At 40.3% G+C, this 17,909-nt stretch overlaps 1 protein-coding gene across 6 annotated transcripts in view; it reads left to right on the forward strand.

Moving 5' to 3' along the window:
• The window catches only part of nrxn2b (neurexin 2b), a 702,861-nt gene that overhangs the window by 310,771 nt on the left and 374,181 nt on the right, over nucleotides 1–17,909 (forward strand). For all 6 annotated transcript variants that reach the window (XM_061031595.1, XM_061031601.1, XM_061031599.1 and 3 more), the window contains 3 exons: nucleotides 1,502–1,621; nucleotides 4,221–4,602; nucleotides 6,994–7,184. In XM_061031595.1, coding sequence (XP_060887578.1) covers nucleotides 1,502–1,621; nucleotides 4,221–4,602; nucleotides 6,994–7,184 — 693 coding nt within the window. The remainder of the gene's footprint in view (nucleotides 1–1,501; nucleotides 1,622–4,220; nucleotides 4,603–6,993; nucleotides 7,185–17,909) is intronic.

Consider the following 17,909-nt stretch of genomic DNA (forward strand, 5'->3'; position numbering starts at 1 on the left):
CCTTAAATTGGGCATTTTGGCTATTGGCGGCCATTTCCCCCCCAAGATGTGTCCATACTTGGATGAGACTTATGATATGGGTGTTTACACCTCTATCATGGTTGACAGCCGTCCATGGAAATAACCTATCAATCAAAAATAGCAAAGACCTCATCTCTGTTAATAGATATCTCCATGTAAATGCTGAGCCTGTGGGTGAGGGACAAGGTGTTTGGTGTCCCATGAGTTGTTGTTCCTGTTTGTTGCATGAGAAGTATTAGCAAGTCACATTTCAGCAGGCTTGTTTCCATACATCGACTGTATAAAACATGGACGTAATCTCAGTGATGTCACCCATTGGTTTCTAAAGTGGCCTTATGAAGTCAAACGATGGTGCTCGCCAAATTGGAGATGCCCTCTCCACCTAACTTTTAATGAATCTAGAAACAATGCAAAGTAATTTTGATGAAATGAGGTGGGGCTTAAGCCTCCTATAAGGCCTTCACCTGCCAGTCAGCTCGACCACGCCCCAATTTTGCAATTGTATGAATAATTCTTAGCCGAGATAAAATAAAAATTGATGGCTTTAGAATTTGACTCTAAATCTAGAGTCATTTACACAATAATTTAAAGTAGATGTTTACTGATGAAATAAGTCAAAAGACAAGGAGGGTTATTTTCCCATCTGGTTTCTAAGAGGGCTAACATTTGTAACCAAGGGAGTTGCCCCCTGCTGGCCACTTTAAAGTATGCATATTAAGACACTTTCACATTTGTTTCATGTTGCCACCAGAGGCTACGCTCTCTTCTTATCTACACTTAAGAGGGTGCAATCAAAAATTCTCTCTGTTTTCTGCTGTGACTCCCCGATGCCGTACATTTCTTTTAATGTTAATGTGATGAGGTGCTGTCATATGAATAGCTTCTCCCCACTTTGAAAACAGTTACGTAAATATGGCTCTAATAAGCCTTTTTGTGCAGCCTCACACAATGTTGCATCAATCTGTCTCCTGGTAAAGTTGGAAATGGGAGAATTAAGGAGGAGAGCAGTTAAACCATTTGGTCTTGCTCATCAAAAGAGTATTTCCTTCTGTGCTAAAGTTAGATATTAAATGCACCGTGAAAACGGAACATGACAACATGTGATGTTTGAAACACTGAATCTCCGGTCCTCGTCGGCTGCATTTTTCTAATCTTCTCTCGCAGCTGGTTACGACTTATTTGTCCCACTGTCTTTGATGACACCCTGCTGCAGCGCTGTGAGCTCCTCAGATGACGTTCAACGTTACAGTCTGTCAGGCCGGATATTTGATTCCTTTCATTTCCAGTATAGCGGGAGAATCCATAGTGTGAATGTGTTTTACAAACATGCAGGTTTTCTCCACTAGCACTGTCGCTTGCTGTGTGTGAACTCTGTGGCTTGGTGTGTGTGTGTGTTTGTGTGGGTGGGTGCGTGAGAAGGCGCACACAGCCTTCCTGCTGAGCTGTTTGTGATTTGAATTCCCCCCCCTCCCTACCACAGGCAAAGGACCTGAGACACTGTTCGCGGGGCAGAAGCTGAACGACAACGAGTGGCACACTGTGAAGGTGGTGCGAAGAGGCAAGAGCTTGCAGCTGTCTGTGGATAATGTCACAGTGGAAGGTTAGTTGATTTTGGTACTCAGATGTGTTAATTTGTGTAAAGCAGCAGTTAATTGAAAATTAAAAGCAGTCAGAAATCCACATGTATTATCGCGCAATAACACATCCGCTGACAGAAAGTCAACCACTGTGCCATTTCGTATTAAAACTACTCATTAAAAGAGGAAGGTGAGTAATTATGGTGATAATGAAACAGACATCATTTGTTAATTTATTATTAAACTGATATTTACAGCACGATGTGACAAAACAAAAAAAGTGTTTATTTGCAAATGTCATGCTATCACTGGAGTTAAAATGATTTGTTATATTTTGTGTCTGTAATTAAACATAAATGGCCAGTTTGAGTACAAATCTTTCACACAGTCAACCTTTAGTTCATCTCATCTGATTGTCAAAAAAAACAGTCAAATACAGCAGCTTGGTCAGTGACACAAATTATGACACAGTACAATAAGAACTCCTCCAGAAAAAGGTAAACGGTCTGCACAGTATTAGTGTAAAAGTTCGCTTTATGTGGAGGACAGGGGCGATGGATTTGTCGAAGGACTTTCATTCAGTAGAAAAGAGTTTGGATTCCCATGTTAAATAAATGGTAAAAACTGACTTTTTTCTTTTTTTTAACTGTCCGTTACAGAACTTTACTTTAGATATTTCATAATGTGTTAGTTGTGCACATGCATACCTTGTGTGACAACCATACTCAAAAAGTACCCCAACCATGCTCTTTTCTCCTAACATAACCAAGTAGTTTTGGTGGTGAAAATCTGTTCTAAACATTTGTTAGAAGTTTTTTGTTCGATTTGATTTGAGATGTTTCTCATCAAGCTTCATATTGAAAATATAACCAGATGTTGCTGAATTTATCAAAGCTCATTGTACTGTCTCTTTTGCTAGTCTAACCGAGGAGTCCCCAAACTTCCCATGCCAAGGACCCCCATAAACATGTAGCATCATCAACCTCTGGTGGTGACCCTCTCCAGAAAACTTTCATAAATTCCTTTGTTACAAAAACACTGGTCTAACTGACCATTTGCTATTTCTTTAAAGTAAAATTGACCTTGATGCCCTGGACATCCCAAACTGAAGCTTAGTGGTACCAATATAGTCACATGTTGAAGCTTAAAGCTGCAGACCAAGCTGCCATATTTGATGATGTGAGAAAACTGTGCTTCTATTTAAGGTTTCATGATTAAGAACAAAGAAGTTTCAGCCTGGGTAAATGTACACAATATATAATTAGCTTACATGATTGGATATATGCAATTCGGACTAAACACAGAGTAATCAAAGGGGGGGATGTTTTTTTTGATACACATATCAGCTGTGAGTGAGCAGCCATATGCAGGATACAGAGGTACAGGCTCTGCCAGCCTCTAAAAAAATAGGAAGAGAAGGATGAAAGGTCAAGAGATGAGGTAGTCACAGGCACTCACAGTATTGTGGCCTCAGGCGGAAAGATGGCCGGACAAAGGATGAGAGGAAGAGGTGAGAACAAGGTGTGAGTTAGATGTAGAAAAGTAGAAAAGTGGGCATGCTGAGGCCACAGCAAAGGAATGACCCTGTGAAGTTCCCACTGGTTCCCAAACTGGTTCACAGGAAAGAAAAGAAAGCATGTGTCCGGGAAGACCTTGCAAAGCTGGCCAGGGTTCAGAATGAAGATTCAAATCGGCGGCTTGCCAAGCTCATTACTTTCCACATCTCGTATGAACAAAATATATTTTGGATTGTAGAGCAGTAACAACACACTCACTGCTCGTATACTTTCCTCAACAATAGGTTCAAAATAAAAGCTTCACAATAAAGCTCACATAAATAGAATGCTATACAAACCAATACATCTTTGTTAAGCGATTAAAATCAATCACAAGAGCAAGTTAGAATGGTAAAGAAATGTCGAACAATATGTCAATAACTTTAAATCAAATACAGTTTAACATTGCTTCTTAGTTAAATTAATTTATAATTGTCTTTTTGAAGTCGACTTTGAAATGCCTGATCATGCTACGATTTTCAAACAATCTCCACGTAATTAACTTTAGGAAGTTTAGCTCGAACCTTACAACATACTACATAATGTATGTCCTCTTTGTGTCATTATTGTCCTTTCACATTGTTAAAATGAAACATATGTTCTCCAAGGATAATTTGCCTTGCCTGTTTGAGCCCTGCAAGATATGGTAGCACTTTACAATGAAGTACACACATTTTGTATAGTTAGTGGGAAACGAATGGGAAACTAACCACCAGGTAACCACTAAGTAATGGGTAGATAGTGAGTACTTCTTCATCACACGTTCTAGAGTAGCTAATGATTATTTAACGGATAATGAATGCTGGATAAACCACACAAATTGTTGCATATGTCAATGGGGAAATAACTACTAGTTAACCATTAGTTCATGGGTAGATAGTGAGAAACTTCTCTTCTAATTCTATAGAGTAGCTTTTGATTACTTATGACAATGAAGTGAGGCATCATACTGGGTAGTTGCAAAGTTTGTGTACCTTATTTTAAAGTGTTTCCCAAACAATTTATTACTGTCTTTGCTCAAGCTACTCTTTTTTTTTCATTTGTTTTTTAACTTCCACCATTTCAGGCCAGATGACTGGTGCCCACACTCGTCTAGAGTTCCACAACATCGAGACCGGCATCATGACAGAGCGACGCTTCATCTCCGTGGTGCCCTCGAACTTCATCGGCCATCTCCAGGGCCTGACCTTCAACGGGCTGCCTTATCTAGACCAGTGCAAGAATGGAGACATCTCCTACTGTGAACTGAACGCCCGCTTTGGCATGCGCCACATCATCGCAGATCCGGTGACGTTTCGAACGAAAGGCAGCTACTTAGCTTTAGCAACGTTACAAGCTTACGCCTCCATGCACCTCTTCTTTCAGTTCAAAACCACCACGCCCGACGGACTGATGCTCTTCAACTCTGGAGACGGGAGCGACTTCATTGTCGTGGAGCTCGTCAAAGGGTGAGTTTTATTGCATTTCAATTTGTTTATTGGCAAGAAAAGTGAATTGAAACTGTGAAAGTGAAAGTGAAAAAATAAAGCCAATGCAAAAATGCTAAATCCTTGAGTGTCAAGTTAAAGCGGGCTCCAAATGGCAATGAAAACCAATAAAGTGGTTCATAAATTATTAAAACATGGACAGATCCCTTCTTTATTGGTTACTGTGCGAGGGGGGGGATTTACACCAATCCTCTTTGTGTTTGGTGTAACTACTGATTTAGTTTGACTTTTTCGGTAATCTACATTTCACAGAAAACATAAAAAAACACAACTTTAATAGTTTAAATGTTTATGTATATAGAAAGCATGCCCACCGTTATGTCATCCATTGATTTTTGGAGTAGTGTTTTGAAACTTTTGGGTTTTAGGAGCCAGAAGTGGTAGGCCTCTATCCTAGATTACAGATTACCAGGGTTGTGGTTTGCCAATCACAGGTTGCCACACCCTAAAGTTTAGGGGTGGTTTAGGGCCTAGTGGTTAGTGAGCACTCCCCATGTATGGAGGCTGTAGACCTTGAAGCGGAGAACCGGGTTCGATTCCGACCTGTGGCTCTTATCCTGCATGGAATTCATTACTCTCTCTCTCTCCTATTTCTTACTCTATCCACTGTCCTGTCTCTAATTAAAGGCAAAAAAAAGCCCCAAAAGAAACCTTTAAAAAGACGGGACACACAAGAATAAAAAAGTTTCCATTGCTGTCAAAAATGTACACCAATTTTAGTTGCTTCCCTTGATAACGTCCCAACAGAGAAGGCCTTCAAACACCTAAAAAGCTTTGTATAAACCATCCGGTAAGTGTATGATTCAAGTTATCAAACTCATGTTAAGAAGTCTGGTGAATTCTCAGTTGGTCACCAACAAACACTCTACAAAAGAATCCCTTCAGCTATCATTTAAACTGTATTTACCTAGGAACAAAACAGAATAGAAAGTGAGAAGTTTTTTCTCTTAAGTTAACACAGAGCAGTGAGTCATTGAATGCTGCTATGAATCATGCTCGGCTGGATAAAAGGGACTTTAATATATGGTGAGTAATCATAATCTGCAGTCTTAAAAGCTCAGCTGAGAACTGCTGGTTGATGATAGTTGAGAAAACAGAAAGAGGAGACATATATATGTCAGTTTAAAAAAAAAGAGAGTCTCTTGGGTATCTATTAGCAGATAACTGTAAGTGCATAATTGCAAGCACAAAGCAATTCTCTGACCGGCAAAGTATGTGGTGAATTTTTCAACTAAAGCGTGAAGAGGCTTGCACGAACCGGAAATAACAAGTCTTGAATTGTGAATTGTATCACCCCAAAAGCCGTTCATAATTAGAGTATCAGACAGAGGCTTTTGCTTCCTCTTGTGCTCTATATTCAGCACAGTTTCAACACAAAAGCCTGAGCCGCCTCTGCTGCACAAAGACAAGAGGCTACATAAAGGAATTGGAATGGAGGTAGAGAAACAAAAAAGCCCATACCTTGAATGAAACAGCCTCAATAGCCTTAACCTGAAAGACAAAAGGCAGCCATATTTGTGTGAAGGGAGGGAGCTGTGCCACCTTGTCTACCTTTGGGCAAACAGGCTTTTATACAAAAGCAGCTTTCTATATTTACATGTCATACAAGTGAGTAAAAAGAAGAAATCCCAGGCCTCATGTGCAGCCCCGGAAAATGTTATTTGTCTCAAAAATGTGTTCTTAGAGTACAGACCGGAAAACATCCGAGCTAAAGCAGGGGAGCAGAATGTAATCCCATCCAATCACTTCCAATCGTGAGAATCTGAGGTTGAGTGTTGTTGAGTGTGACTTGTCATTAGTGTTTGTCATTCAAAGGAAACATGTTATGATGAGTAAATGTTGTTTGAATTTCAAGTGAGAGCCAAATCAGAAATGATTGTACTGATTTTCTGCAAAAATGATTCCAGCTTGCTCTCAGTGTTTTTTTGATTTATTTTATTTCAAGTGTTGATTTGACACAAGAACAAAACTGTGTATGGGGTGAGCTGCACGTACTCACCCGGAAGTGTTAATGCAGGGAAGGGAATATTCAGGAAAATTCACTCAGAGCAAGTTTGAGGGGACCGTGCATCGTGTTATTAAGCTGCTTCATACTCTTTTCTGCTCACCAGTATTTTCTTTTTCCTCAAGGTCGTTGATAGGTTGAAGCATAGCATTGATATATTCGGAAAATAAAATCATTATATTGTCCGACTCTGTCACTTCGTCCGCCATCTTGGCTGTCCTTTTTACGTCATGTTTTGCCTCCGGTGACCCCGAAAACAGCTAAAAACAACCATTGTGTCAGATTTCTAATAAAGACCACATGAACAGAAACATACACTCTGCTTACTCTGACATCCTTCTCCACAGCTACGTCCACTACGTCTTTGATCTCGGAAACGGGCCGTCGCTGATGAAGGGCAACTCAGACAAGCCGCTCAATGACAACCAGTGGCACAACGTGGTGGTGTCCCGGGACGCCAACAACGTACACACCCTCAAGATTGACTCACGCACCGTGACGCAGCACTCCAATGGAGCCCGCAACCTGGACCTCAAAGGTAAGAGCAGGCTGGCCCACACAGATTTGTTCCAGAAAACCACTGACAGGAAAGAGCTGTTCCACTGTCAACCTTGGTCTGTCCATTAAGTGTTGTTGGATGGTGGCCATGAACACACACCAGCTTAGATCTGTCTAAGTTAGAGCCACTTTTCAGAATCAAAGAGGGTTTAAGAATAGGTCCAGTGTACACCCATTTGTTCTTATAGTCTCTGATAAATTCTACTTATTAAAAAAAAGACACAATAAAGGTGCTTGTTCCAAAATAATTCACAAAGCAAAGGATTGAAATTGCACATGTCAACATGACATCCAAATATACCACAGGTAGCTCATTAAAATCCAAGGTAAAGGATCAATAATACTTATAATGATGATAATAAACTAAAGTGCAAATACGCAGGAAAATAATGACTACAAGTACCAGAAGTATATCTGATAAAGTATGTGCCTTAAGGAGAAATGTATCATATTCCTGCTTTTAGTGTTGTAGTACTCGAAATTGGTCTTGGTCTCGAGACCACTTTTTGGAAGCATTTTTACTCTGCCGGTCTCAGACTGGGCGGACTCTGGATTTTAAATCAAGACCGATCAAGACCACCACTGACAGGCGGTTTTTCCACTTCATTACTGTGATCAGAAGGAAAACGCCTGCTGCACAAAAGATGATGATTTTACAGTGATATTTATGGTTTTGGTCTTGGTCTTGTCTCGGTCTCTCCCTGCCTTGGTATTGGTCTTGGTCTTGACTCGGTCTCAATCCGTGAATGTCTTTGTCTTGTCTGTTGTTAGTGAACAGCGAGTGCAGTGGTTATTCATGCTCAGCCACTGCTTGTGTATGCTTGTAAAGGACCATGGACAGGCATATGCTAACACGGGATGGGTCTTTGTAACGGTGCTTGAACACTTGTAGCAGGATGGGGTTCTCTACGGTGGTCACATGGCCTTAACAACACATTAGCTTTGGCAATGTCTTTGACCCTCTTGGCTTTTTGAAAAACAGCACGGGGTTTGTGCCTGGCTCCAATGATTCATATCTCTGGGTGGCGCCACTTAATACACATAAGCATGTTCAATACGTGTCCAATGACATACTGCACTGAGAACCCCGAATTTCCCCAAACAACAAACGATTTAAAGACACAGGTGGGTCCTGTAGCTCCAATGTTTCATCTCACTAAATCACTCTACAAAACTGGTCCAAATCTGATTAAATATGTAGTGTCTGATGCAAAACTAGTCCACTTCTTCATTAAAAAACTAGTTATCAGCTTGCACTAATTTGACTTTGCTTTGTTGTAAATAAACAAGACAATTCTACATTAGTATTACGTGTTAGGTATTCACTTTTTTTATGCTGCCTCACAGAGAGGACTCAGAAAATCTGTCAGACAGCAATCATTTAATAATATTTCAGTTCAAGGGTCAAAGATACAGAGACATAATGACACCCTTAAGTCCAAATGCAGGGGAAAAAAAGATTTTCAAAGTTAAAAAAAAGATATTAGAAAAACATTTTTGGATCAGCCTTCAATGTAATTAATCAAATCTATATTCTACAATGGTATTTATGTTAGTAATTATTGTTCTCTGTGCATTCCTTGAAAAAATCATCCAAACGAACACACAAGACATACAAGACAATGCATGTGCTTATAAGACATTTCAATGCAGGAGCCCAAGGTAAACAAAGAAAACCAAATGATACCGCCAAGTGTGAATGCTGTTGCCAAACAAGAGTGGACAGGGATTGAATTAAAACTTAACAAAAACCCTGGAAGCAGCTGTGTTAACCCATCGTCTCCATCTCAGAAGATGATTTCCCCTCTAACAGCAGATGTTGGCTTTACAGAAACAGGGCAAAATCCTTTACAAATTGTTATCCTGGAGTGACCTAAATCCAAAATGGCAGACAAAGGTGAAAAAAACAAAAACGATAACAGCGTCTTGTCTTTCCTCGCCTTTCTCCGCCACACTGCCTGTTTGCCCGTAAAAAAAAAAAAATCAGTCACATTGGGAACTCTTGACTTCTACCCGCAATGTGATGACTGTCTTTTGATGGAGACACCTTTTACTTCTTTGACTTTAAAATACCTTGCCCTCGAGTATTATCTTGAGATAAAAGCAATGGTTAGATGGCACTTAAGTGTGAATAGGTGTCTCTGGTCTACTGGGAAACTGGGGACTGGAAGCGTGGGTAATTGTAGGCTGTAGACCTCAGAAGTCAGGCTTTTCTGATGTGTTATTTGGACGCTAGAGAGGGGCTGCCTGCCAAGGGAAAGAGTGACAGCGTGGACATAAAAGTAAGAAGTAAAAAACAGGAAGAAAAGGAGTTAGACGACGGGATGTTGACAGCGGACAACAGAGGACAGAGGCTACTATCACCAGTGCTAAAATCTTTCAAGCACCTGTCTGTACTAATATCAGGATAAGGTGGATGATTCACTTTAAGTCTGACTGTGTCTTGTACCAGAGTTTGGAGTGCTCTTGAGGGTACTGCAAGTTATTTTGGAAAACACATCAGAAGTCCGGCGGAGTCCCTGGGGCGGCCAAAAGGCTGCATGGAGTCAAAGGATCAAAAGACGCCCCATTCTTTTTAGGGAAGACATGATTTATGGTCGGACTTGCACGATATTTTTATTTTTATTTTTTTAAAGCTCTATCCTCTGGGGTAGGAATGGTGCAATTAAAAAGGATAATCATAACGGGGGGGAAGGGGTTGAAGAGGAATGGAACCATGCCAGTTGTCCTTACGCTGGGTCGCAGACAATAGGGTTTTATAAGCTGGAGACACGGGGGGGGGGGGGGGGGGTTGTTATGTAAGTTTAGATAAAATAATTCCAGAAGTGAGACATGCAATTATCAGTCAGGTTTCAATACATTTCAAAGTACAATGCAAATAAAATGTGTCAAAACTTGCTAATTATTATGGTCACATATGCTTTGGAGGACGAATGTAATTGTCCAATTACTGTGTGCTTTATTCACAAGGCGAGACGTAAATAGAGGAGTTAGTAATTACTCGTTATAATGAACGCCTGCGTTAGAGGTTTTTTAAATTATGGCAAGCTGCAGCGTGATCTGTATTCATGACGCCATGCATTTGATTGATAGATAAAATCAGTCTCCTGTGCATCCATGAACTCTTTGCACTGTAATTTTTCTGCTCATCCCCTACAGTAAAGTAAAGTAATTGATGTCTGTAATTAGGAGGCGGGTTTTTGTTTTTGATGGATTGCTTCTGTCAAGGCTGTGGCCAAGACGGCTGTCAATCAAATCTGAGATGAGACAGGATGATTATTAGAAGACAGTGAAGGAGGGTTTATACTTGTTGATACTGTTATTTTGGTTGTGCGTCATAGCAAGATCAGGGACTCCACGGCATTCTCATATTGAAAATATCACACCGTTTTCACTCATGATGCAATGCGTCACTCAGCTGCCATCATAGTTTACACAATATAAAAATAAACTGTCTTCCCGTTAATGAAACCAGTGTGTGATCAAACACGAACGTAGTGTCGGTGACATCCCACATTGAGTGTAGATGACGTGTAACTTGATGATCAGACAAGTAACTGTCAAAGAGTTTGAGTTAAGGCGGGCCCTAAGCCTCCGAGACAACAGCTAGAACACGCCCACTTTTTCAGTCAGCTAAGCCACGCCCCTTATCATGAAAACACTTGAATATATCTTTTGTTATCTGGTGTAAACAGATCATTTCCAGCCAGCCTCAAGAGGCAACTGGAGGAGCTGCACGTTTCTTTGCACTTCCTCATATTTTAACAGTGCAGGTTGCCACTTGATTGGAAGACGTGGTGGTCTCCAAGCATTGCAGATGTGGTAAATATACTTTTGTACCTCCTTGCAATTTAAACGTCAACATCGCAACTAGTGCTGACAAGATCCCTCATGCAGCAAAAAAAACATTTTATATATATTTTACATTATAAACCCCATTGAATGATATGCCTCACAGATAAACAAAAGGCATCCTGATCTACACGGTCAACGTGGCTGGGGAGTAGCTCTCCATCTGTCTTATTAATCTGTGAGCTGCTGTTTCCAAACGTGTTCTTTTTCAGAGCCCTTTCCAGGAATCAAGACATTATAAGCACTAGGCCATGATGGGCCATCAAAGCTCCAAAACTCAAGTGATCCAAAACGACATTTGGGGGAATTCAACCCAATATAACCCAACCTGTTCAAACTGTTACACCTACTGTAATAGAAAGAAAGGACGTTTTCCAGAGGGGTGGCCTAGAGTGGCACAAGTCCCCCTTGAAAGTTGATTGGCCACATCTGGTGCCGCCCCAAAAGCCTACCCTTTGCTAGACTATTTCATTATCAGAAGCGGATCTTATGTGAAAATCAATCAGAATCAGAATCAGGTTTTTATTGCCAACTACTTTATACTAACACTGCTGCAGCAACACTAAATAATGTGTACAATAATATGAGTATTGAAGCCAAAAGAAGGCTTAAGTTGCTCTACTCAATACATATTTACTTTATAATGCTATAACTCACTTAGTTACTCAGTCACTTTTTGATGGTAGTAAGCAGTAACTATAACTACTTATTAATTTTCAGTAACCTAACATCTCTGCTTACTGAAAGACTGGAAAACATCCAAAATAGCAACAGGACATCGTGTGCTCTTTTGCTGCAGGAAAAAGATGAAGAGTTGTATCAGAGGTCTTTGCATAAACCAGCTCGAAGCCACCGTCAGCAACATACATGTAATGGAAAACTCTGTGTGGTCACAGGCCATCAGGTCATATAGTTGGGAGCCATGCCTCGTCCTTCATCTGAACCTGCAGACACTGAAGGCTGGAGGCCGAGGCAGCTCTGTGCTTGTGGGAAGAATAATAGTTGTATATCTCGCCTCAGAAGACTCGTGGTGAGAATATGTCTCTATTCTCGATTCCCTCGTCTGATTGGGCATTCAGACCGTGCTCTGTGGTTCTGCTGTGACCATTCCCCTGCCAAAATACACACACACAGCTCGAACACAATGGTGCCACTAGAGCGGAGCACTCAACCTCAACATGCGTGGGTGAAGACACAGTCATGACAAACCTATATTCTGCCAAACATGACAGTAAGAATATGTCCTCACAGACACACACGGGGTATCCTGTGTCTTCTTTTACGAAATGTTCAGCAGTCTAGCACAAAGCTTTGCAAATCAAACACAGGAGAAATATCAACAATGGGCCATTCCTCACAATCTCTTTGCTGTTTTAACACCATTGCTGCCTGCATTTCAAAGGAAGAAACCCAATTTTTCTAAGCTTTATCTGTGTAATTGCCCAGAGAAAATGGGCAAAAATGGGTTTTTGTGCTCTCTGTCTCTTCTGCGCCTTTGTTTTGAGACAGGCAACAAAATCTTCAAGGCATCCCTCCTTGTCAGCTAAAGTATGGAGAGGGAACAACACACAGCCCCGAGAGATAGCACTGAGTGCGTATAGTTTTGTGTAGCGAATCCAAGTCTCAGAAGACGGCATGTCGAACATACACCACAGAGGGAATACATCTCTGTCACTCCTGTTGACAACCTGCAAAACAATGTGATAGCAAGTTATTACCATAGTATTCCTTTTGCAATAGTGTTGTTAATTCTGCAGTGCAAAAATAACATGATTGGAAAACTCAAAATAATACCATTGATGTTGGAAAAATACCAACCAGTCAGGTTAGGCTGACTATGAAACCTCTAGTGAGTACAGATTCTTAGACATGGACATTTTTACCGCATTACATTCAGCATATCTTAACCCAGCCTTAACTAACTGGAAATATAGTTCAGTTTTTCTTCTCGAGAAGAGGATATAGAAGGTGTGTTTCTTCAGTCCATATATGCATGTCTCACTCACGTAGTACATCATTATCGAACCAGGACTGCTTGTTCAGGTCAACTTGTTCTCACTGCGGTCAGAATACATTTCAGTGGATGCTCTGTTACTTACAGGGCAGAGAGAGAAGAGCTTCATTTCAGATTGGCACAGACCAAATCTGCACCTGAATCCGCTCCTCCAAAGACTGGATTAACACGTGCAAACTGGAATTTATGGACATCCTCCAATGTATGACACATTTCTTTACAAATAGTTAATATTCTCTTCATCTAACTATATTCTATACTATATTTTCTGTCCTTATCTGATAATATTCAGGATATTTGCTGTCCTGGAGAGGTGACTAAATGCATACTGCATTAAAGGAAGTAATGATAAGTTAGTGACCTCTATCTTAGAATCCCAGCTTCAGTTTTGTCGAGAACGATGTGTAAAACCAAAAACAAAAGTGAAGCAGATTTCTCCTCCGGTTCGACTACATACAAAGTAGGGATGGGTACAAGTACTCGAGTACTCACCGCTGACCCCATTATTCGAGTAACATTTCGTTACTCGCACACCTGTGCAAGCGCTGCTTTTGGCTACAAAACTTGAACTCAAACAGCGTTACATGTGTGACCCAGATTTTTGTTTTCGCCTAACTGAATCTACTAGGTAGGAAAATAATTAACGGGATACAAACGTATGACTTCTCCGGCCACGGCTTCAGCTTTTGTACACACCGAGCCAGATTTCAGCAAAAAACAACTGTTTTACGGCAGCTACGGCAACTCTCTAGGAACATATTATTACACCGAAAGCAAAAGCACAACAAATACAGAACCGTCTGCTACACCTCCGACATGTCACTCAAGAAAAGTGATGTCTGGAAGTACTTCGACAAAAACAATGAAGTTAATGTGCAGTGCAAGATATGTGGCGTTAAACTTGCATACCATAGAAATACTAGTTTGATGCTTAACCACATGCGCTTAAAGCACAAGGACAAAACAGGCAGTCTTGCATCACGTCATTTGCTAGCCCTGTTAGCACACGTCGTTGTTAGCAACGTCGTTGAAATTGAAATCGCTTTCTGCTGTTGGTTATTTATTTATATTTATGTTTAAATATTGGAAGTTTATGTCATTTTACAGGCATAAAGTCTACCCTTTTTTTGTTTACGGTTAAAAAAATTACTGCGTGTACTCGAGTAATCATTCATTAGGTAATTTTAGTAATCGAGTACAGGGATTACTGTAAATTCCCATACCTAATACAAAGTAAATTCAAATATGCGACGGTATCCAGAGTTTTGTGAATCACATGGTGAAAATTAAAGTCAATTCAGCCAGTCAGGGACGGCGCCAGGATTTATTTCTCCCGGTGCAGAGGGGGAGCTTGACTTAATATATTGTGGTGCTATCGTTACAGTTTATTTAAAAAGAATACAAAACTACCAAAATACGTGAGGGGGGGCATAACCGGGGCTAGACAGATTTATGATGGGGCGCCGTGCTGGCAGCCAGTAGATTATTTTCAATATGTTTGAGATATTTGTGGATGAAGATAGATCTTTAGACATCCTGATGTTGAACCAGTGTTGGTGGATCCAAGTTTAATTCAAAAAGCAATCATTATAGACAATGCTTGATTGGTCTTACAGATGGACCCTAATTAAGTGTGATCTTTTGCTGGAAAATCTGATCTTCATGTTGTTATTTTGGCATCTTTTGATCTTTTCATTGCAAGAACACCTTTCCAAAAATGGATTCATACTGCTGTAACAATCCACAACTGAGATGACCTCTCTTCATAGATAAACTACCACTCACTGAAGGTCGATGTAAAGAAGAGCTGTAACTGAAAGAGAACCTCAGTATCGTCACAGCAGCTATCATACAGTATGGTACAGTACGGAAGCCCTAAGCAGACATACATCCATGCATTTCATTTAACTCCCCTTCCCCATGATAATGAGTCATTTACAGTCATTTTCTCAAGATCTTGAGTTAGTTATGTCGGGATCTCGATGTACCAACATTAGTTTCCCCTTGATAATGACTTCATTTCTTCAGATCTCGAGAAAACGTCTGAGAATCAACTCATCGTCATGGGGAAAAGCAGTGTTGTTATCCTGAGATAACAAGATAAATAAGATGAGAATGTAAGAAAACAATACATGGATGCATGTCCTCTTGGGGGTTTCCCTCAGAGCAGAAAAAAGCCCGATAGCTACCGTGATCAAATTGGAAACTGGTGAATGTCAAGTAGCTGAAAACAACGGTTAACCTAATCCAGGCTCAGTCTTTGGAGATGTTTAAACCCAAACACGATGGCTTGATTTTTATAACAAAGAATAAGAGTTGAGCTTTACTGACCAAGTAAAAGAAAGGAGTCCATGTTCAATCTTACAAATAGAAAATAACAAAGTAAATAAGAGGCATATTCCCTTAGCTATCGACCTGAACAGCTTAAGATTTTGCAAATGGGAATTTGATACAGATCCATTGTTCTCTCTTTACAACATCCCTCTCTACAGTTACGGCTTTAAGTTGTTGTTAATTATAACTGAATAAATTGGAAAGCAAAGAGGGAGGTTCCCTTCATCAATCCCAGCAGGAGCGTGCTGACTCGAAGGCTCCTTTTCCTCTTCTTCTGGGGTTTTTGATATTTCTCAGTGCCACATGCTGGGCATTGGCTTCATTACTTCACAGTTATGTTGTGAAATAATTCAACTCTCAACCACGGTGCAATGCAAATACCTTCCCCTCCTGATGTACGATGGAGATTTTGTGGAATTTAAACATGAATTCCAAACATGTTTGTTTCGAGGCTTCAGAATATCCCAGCGAGTGGTTGAAAATACGCTCAAAACGGGTTCAACAGAGACGTTTGTTTTTGAGAATGTAGATTAAATGTCGACAGTTTCGCTTTAAAGTCTGATTCTATCCACTACCGGCTTCCAACTTTTCTCCTGTCAGGTTTTAAATAACCGCCCGAGCACCCAGAGGTCTTTCTCTCTAGGTAGTCAGAGCTGTGCTGCTCAAGTACCTGTGCACACAGTCTTATTTCTTCTTCTTCAGTGAGGATTGAAACCCGCTTGCTATACATTCATACATTTTTTTTTTTATTTGAAATAGGGATGGTACACATCAATGAACATAAACATGCAAATATGCCAAATTGCAGCCAAAGGCAAATTTCCATCTATAGTTCCCTGGATGGTTGGTGGTTCAAGCGTAAAAAGTGGCTGTGCGATTTTGTTCAAAACAAACTTGTGTTACTGTGTCAGTGTTAAAGTGCTGAAAGTGCCTTCTACGAGAGGTAAAGTGCCGGAGTTTTAAAGTGCAAAAAGTGCTGCAGTATTGCACATAATTATGAGGTACTGCTGTAAATTACACATTTGCCCTTTAGCCTGCAACTTTAGAGTAATGGTGTAATTGCAGATAGCCCTTTTGCACTGAATTTACATATACAGACATGTGTATACTATTGCACAGGGGTTAGATACACAGCTGTATGCACTCATAATATAAAATAGATGGTTAGACATGGTCACAGATCTGGTTTGTTTTGAGCCACAGCTACAGTGTAACTACACCTTCTGTACTGATGACTCTGAACCTTCTTTGTTAACATCACACAGCACATACCTGTAATTGTTTTTAATAAAAAAAAAAAAAAAAGTGGGTTGAAATTTTGGATTTGCATAAACAGGATTTTTCTTGTGTGTGCTGCCACTGACAAGAGCTGCTAAACTGTTTATCGTTGCTTTTATAGCAATGACAATGAAGATATATTTTATATTCTATATAGGATTGCATCTACCACTGCACAATGACTTTGGACAAATGCCAAAAGAATGCTGATTTTGCTTAAAGCTCCAGTAAGGAACTTTTGGTCTGCACTGATTTTGGTTCCCCCTATGGACAGGCGATCACTCTTACCTCTTTGCGGATCTTGTCCTGTGCAAGTGCAAGTACATTTTTATGTTGGAAAATATGATCCTACTGTCTTTTAACAGTCAGTAGTATGGATTTCTGCCATCAAAATTTAAACAAAGACTGTTTCATTGGTGGTGTAACTCACTTCCTGACACCTAACCAGGCAGTAGATTTTACAAGCATTAAAACCCACCATATAGCAATCATCAGTCTTGACCCTGATGGTCTTGTTTTCTTTTTTAGGTCATATAGAAGCATCAGCATAAATTACATTTTGTTTCATAACCGACTAAAAACTCCTCCAAGGAGCTTTAAATGAACACATTACTAAAATTACTAAATCAAATTCTGCTTCTGACATATTGATGTTGTAACTGATGTTAGCTTGTTATACAATTGTTGAAAAGAGGTCTTGGGCGGTGCCACCCGTCCAAATTTCAGCGTTGAAATCATATTTGAAAGGAGCTCACTATAGATGTGTTTCACCTTGGGACACTTATATTTGACCACGCCTGCCATGAGTGCCTTTCAGCCTATTGGTGTGAAAATGTATGTATGAGTGTGGCCCCCCCCCCCTCCTTTGTTAAAAAATATCACCTGAAGAAGACCTCTGGTCGAAACGTGATGGTAAAAAAACTTTTTTTGTGGCATTTGAGCAAGTGTCTAGCTTCTTCTTCAGTTTTGCTCTTTTTGTACTGTTTTTGTACCTTCGTTTTCAACGTTGAAATCATAGTCAGTGCTCACTGGTATCTCTTAAAATATGAACATAATTACCCTAAAGACAAGCAACCTCCTCTGGGGAAAGGCCAGCAAGAACAATAAGCAGCATCCTCCTTGTGACAGGAAGCATTAGGGTGTATGATATGTCTTCATTTGGAGGAACACTTAACACCGGTGTTACCACTCGGGGAGGACAGAGGCTAGCTGTCTTCATTTGTTTAT

This window comes from Labrus mixtus, chromosome 23 (genome assembly GCF_963584025.1).
Source record: "Labrus mixtus chromosome 23, fLabMix1.1, whole genome shotgun sequence".
Lineage (NCBI taxonomy): Eukaryota > Metazoa > Chordata > Actinopteri > Labriformes > Labridae > Labrus > Labrus mixtus.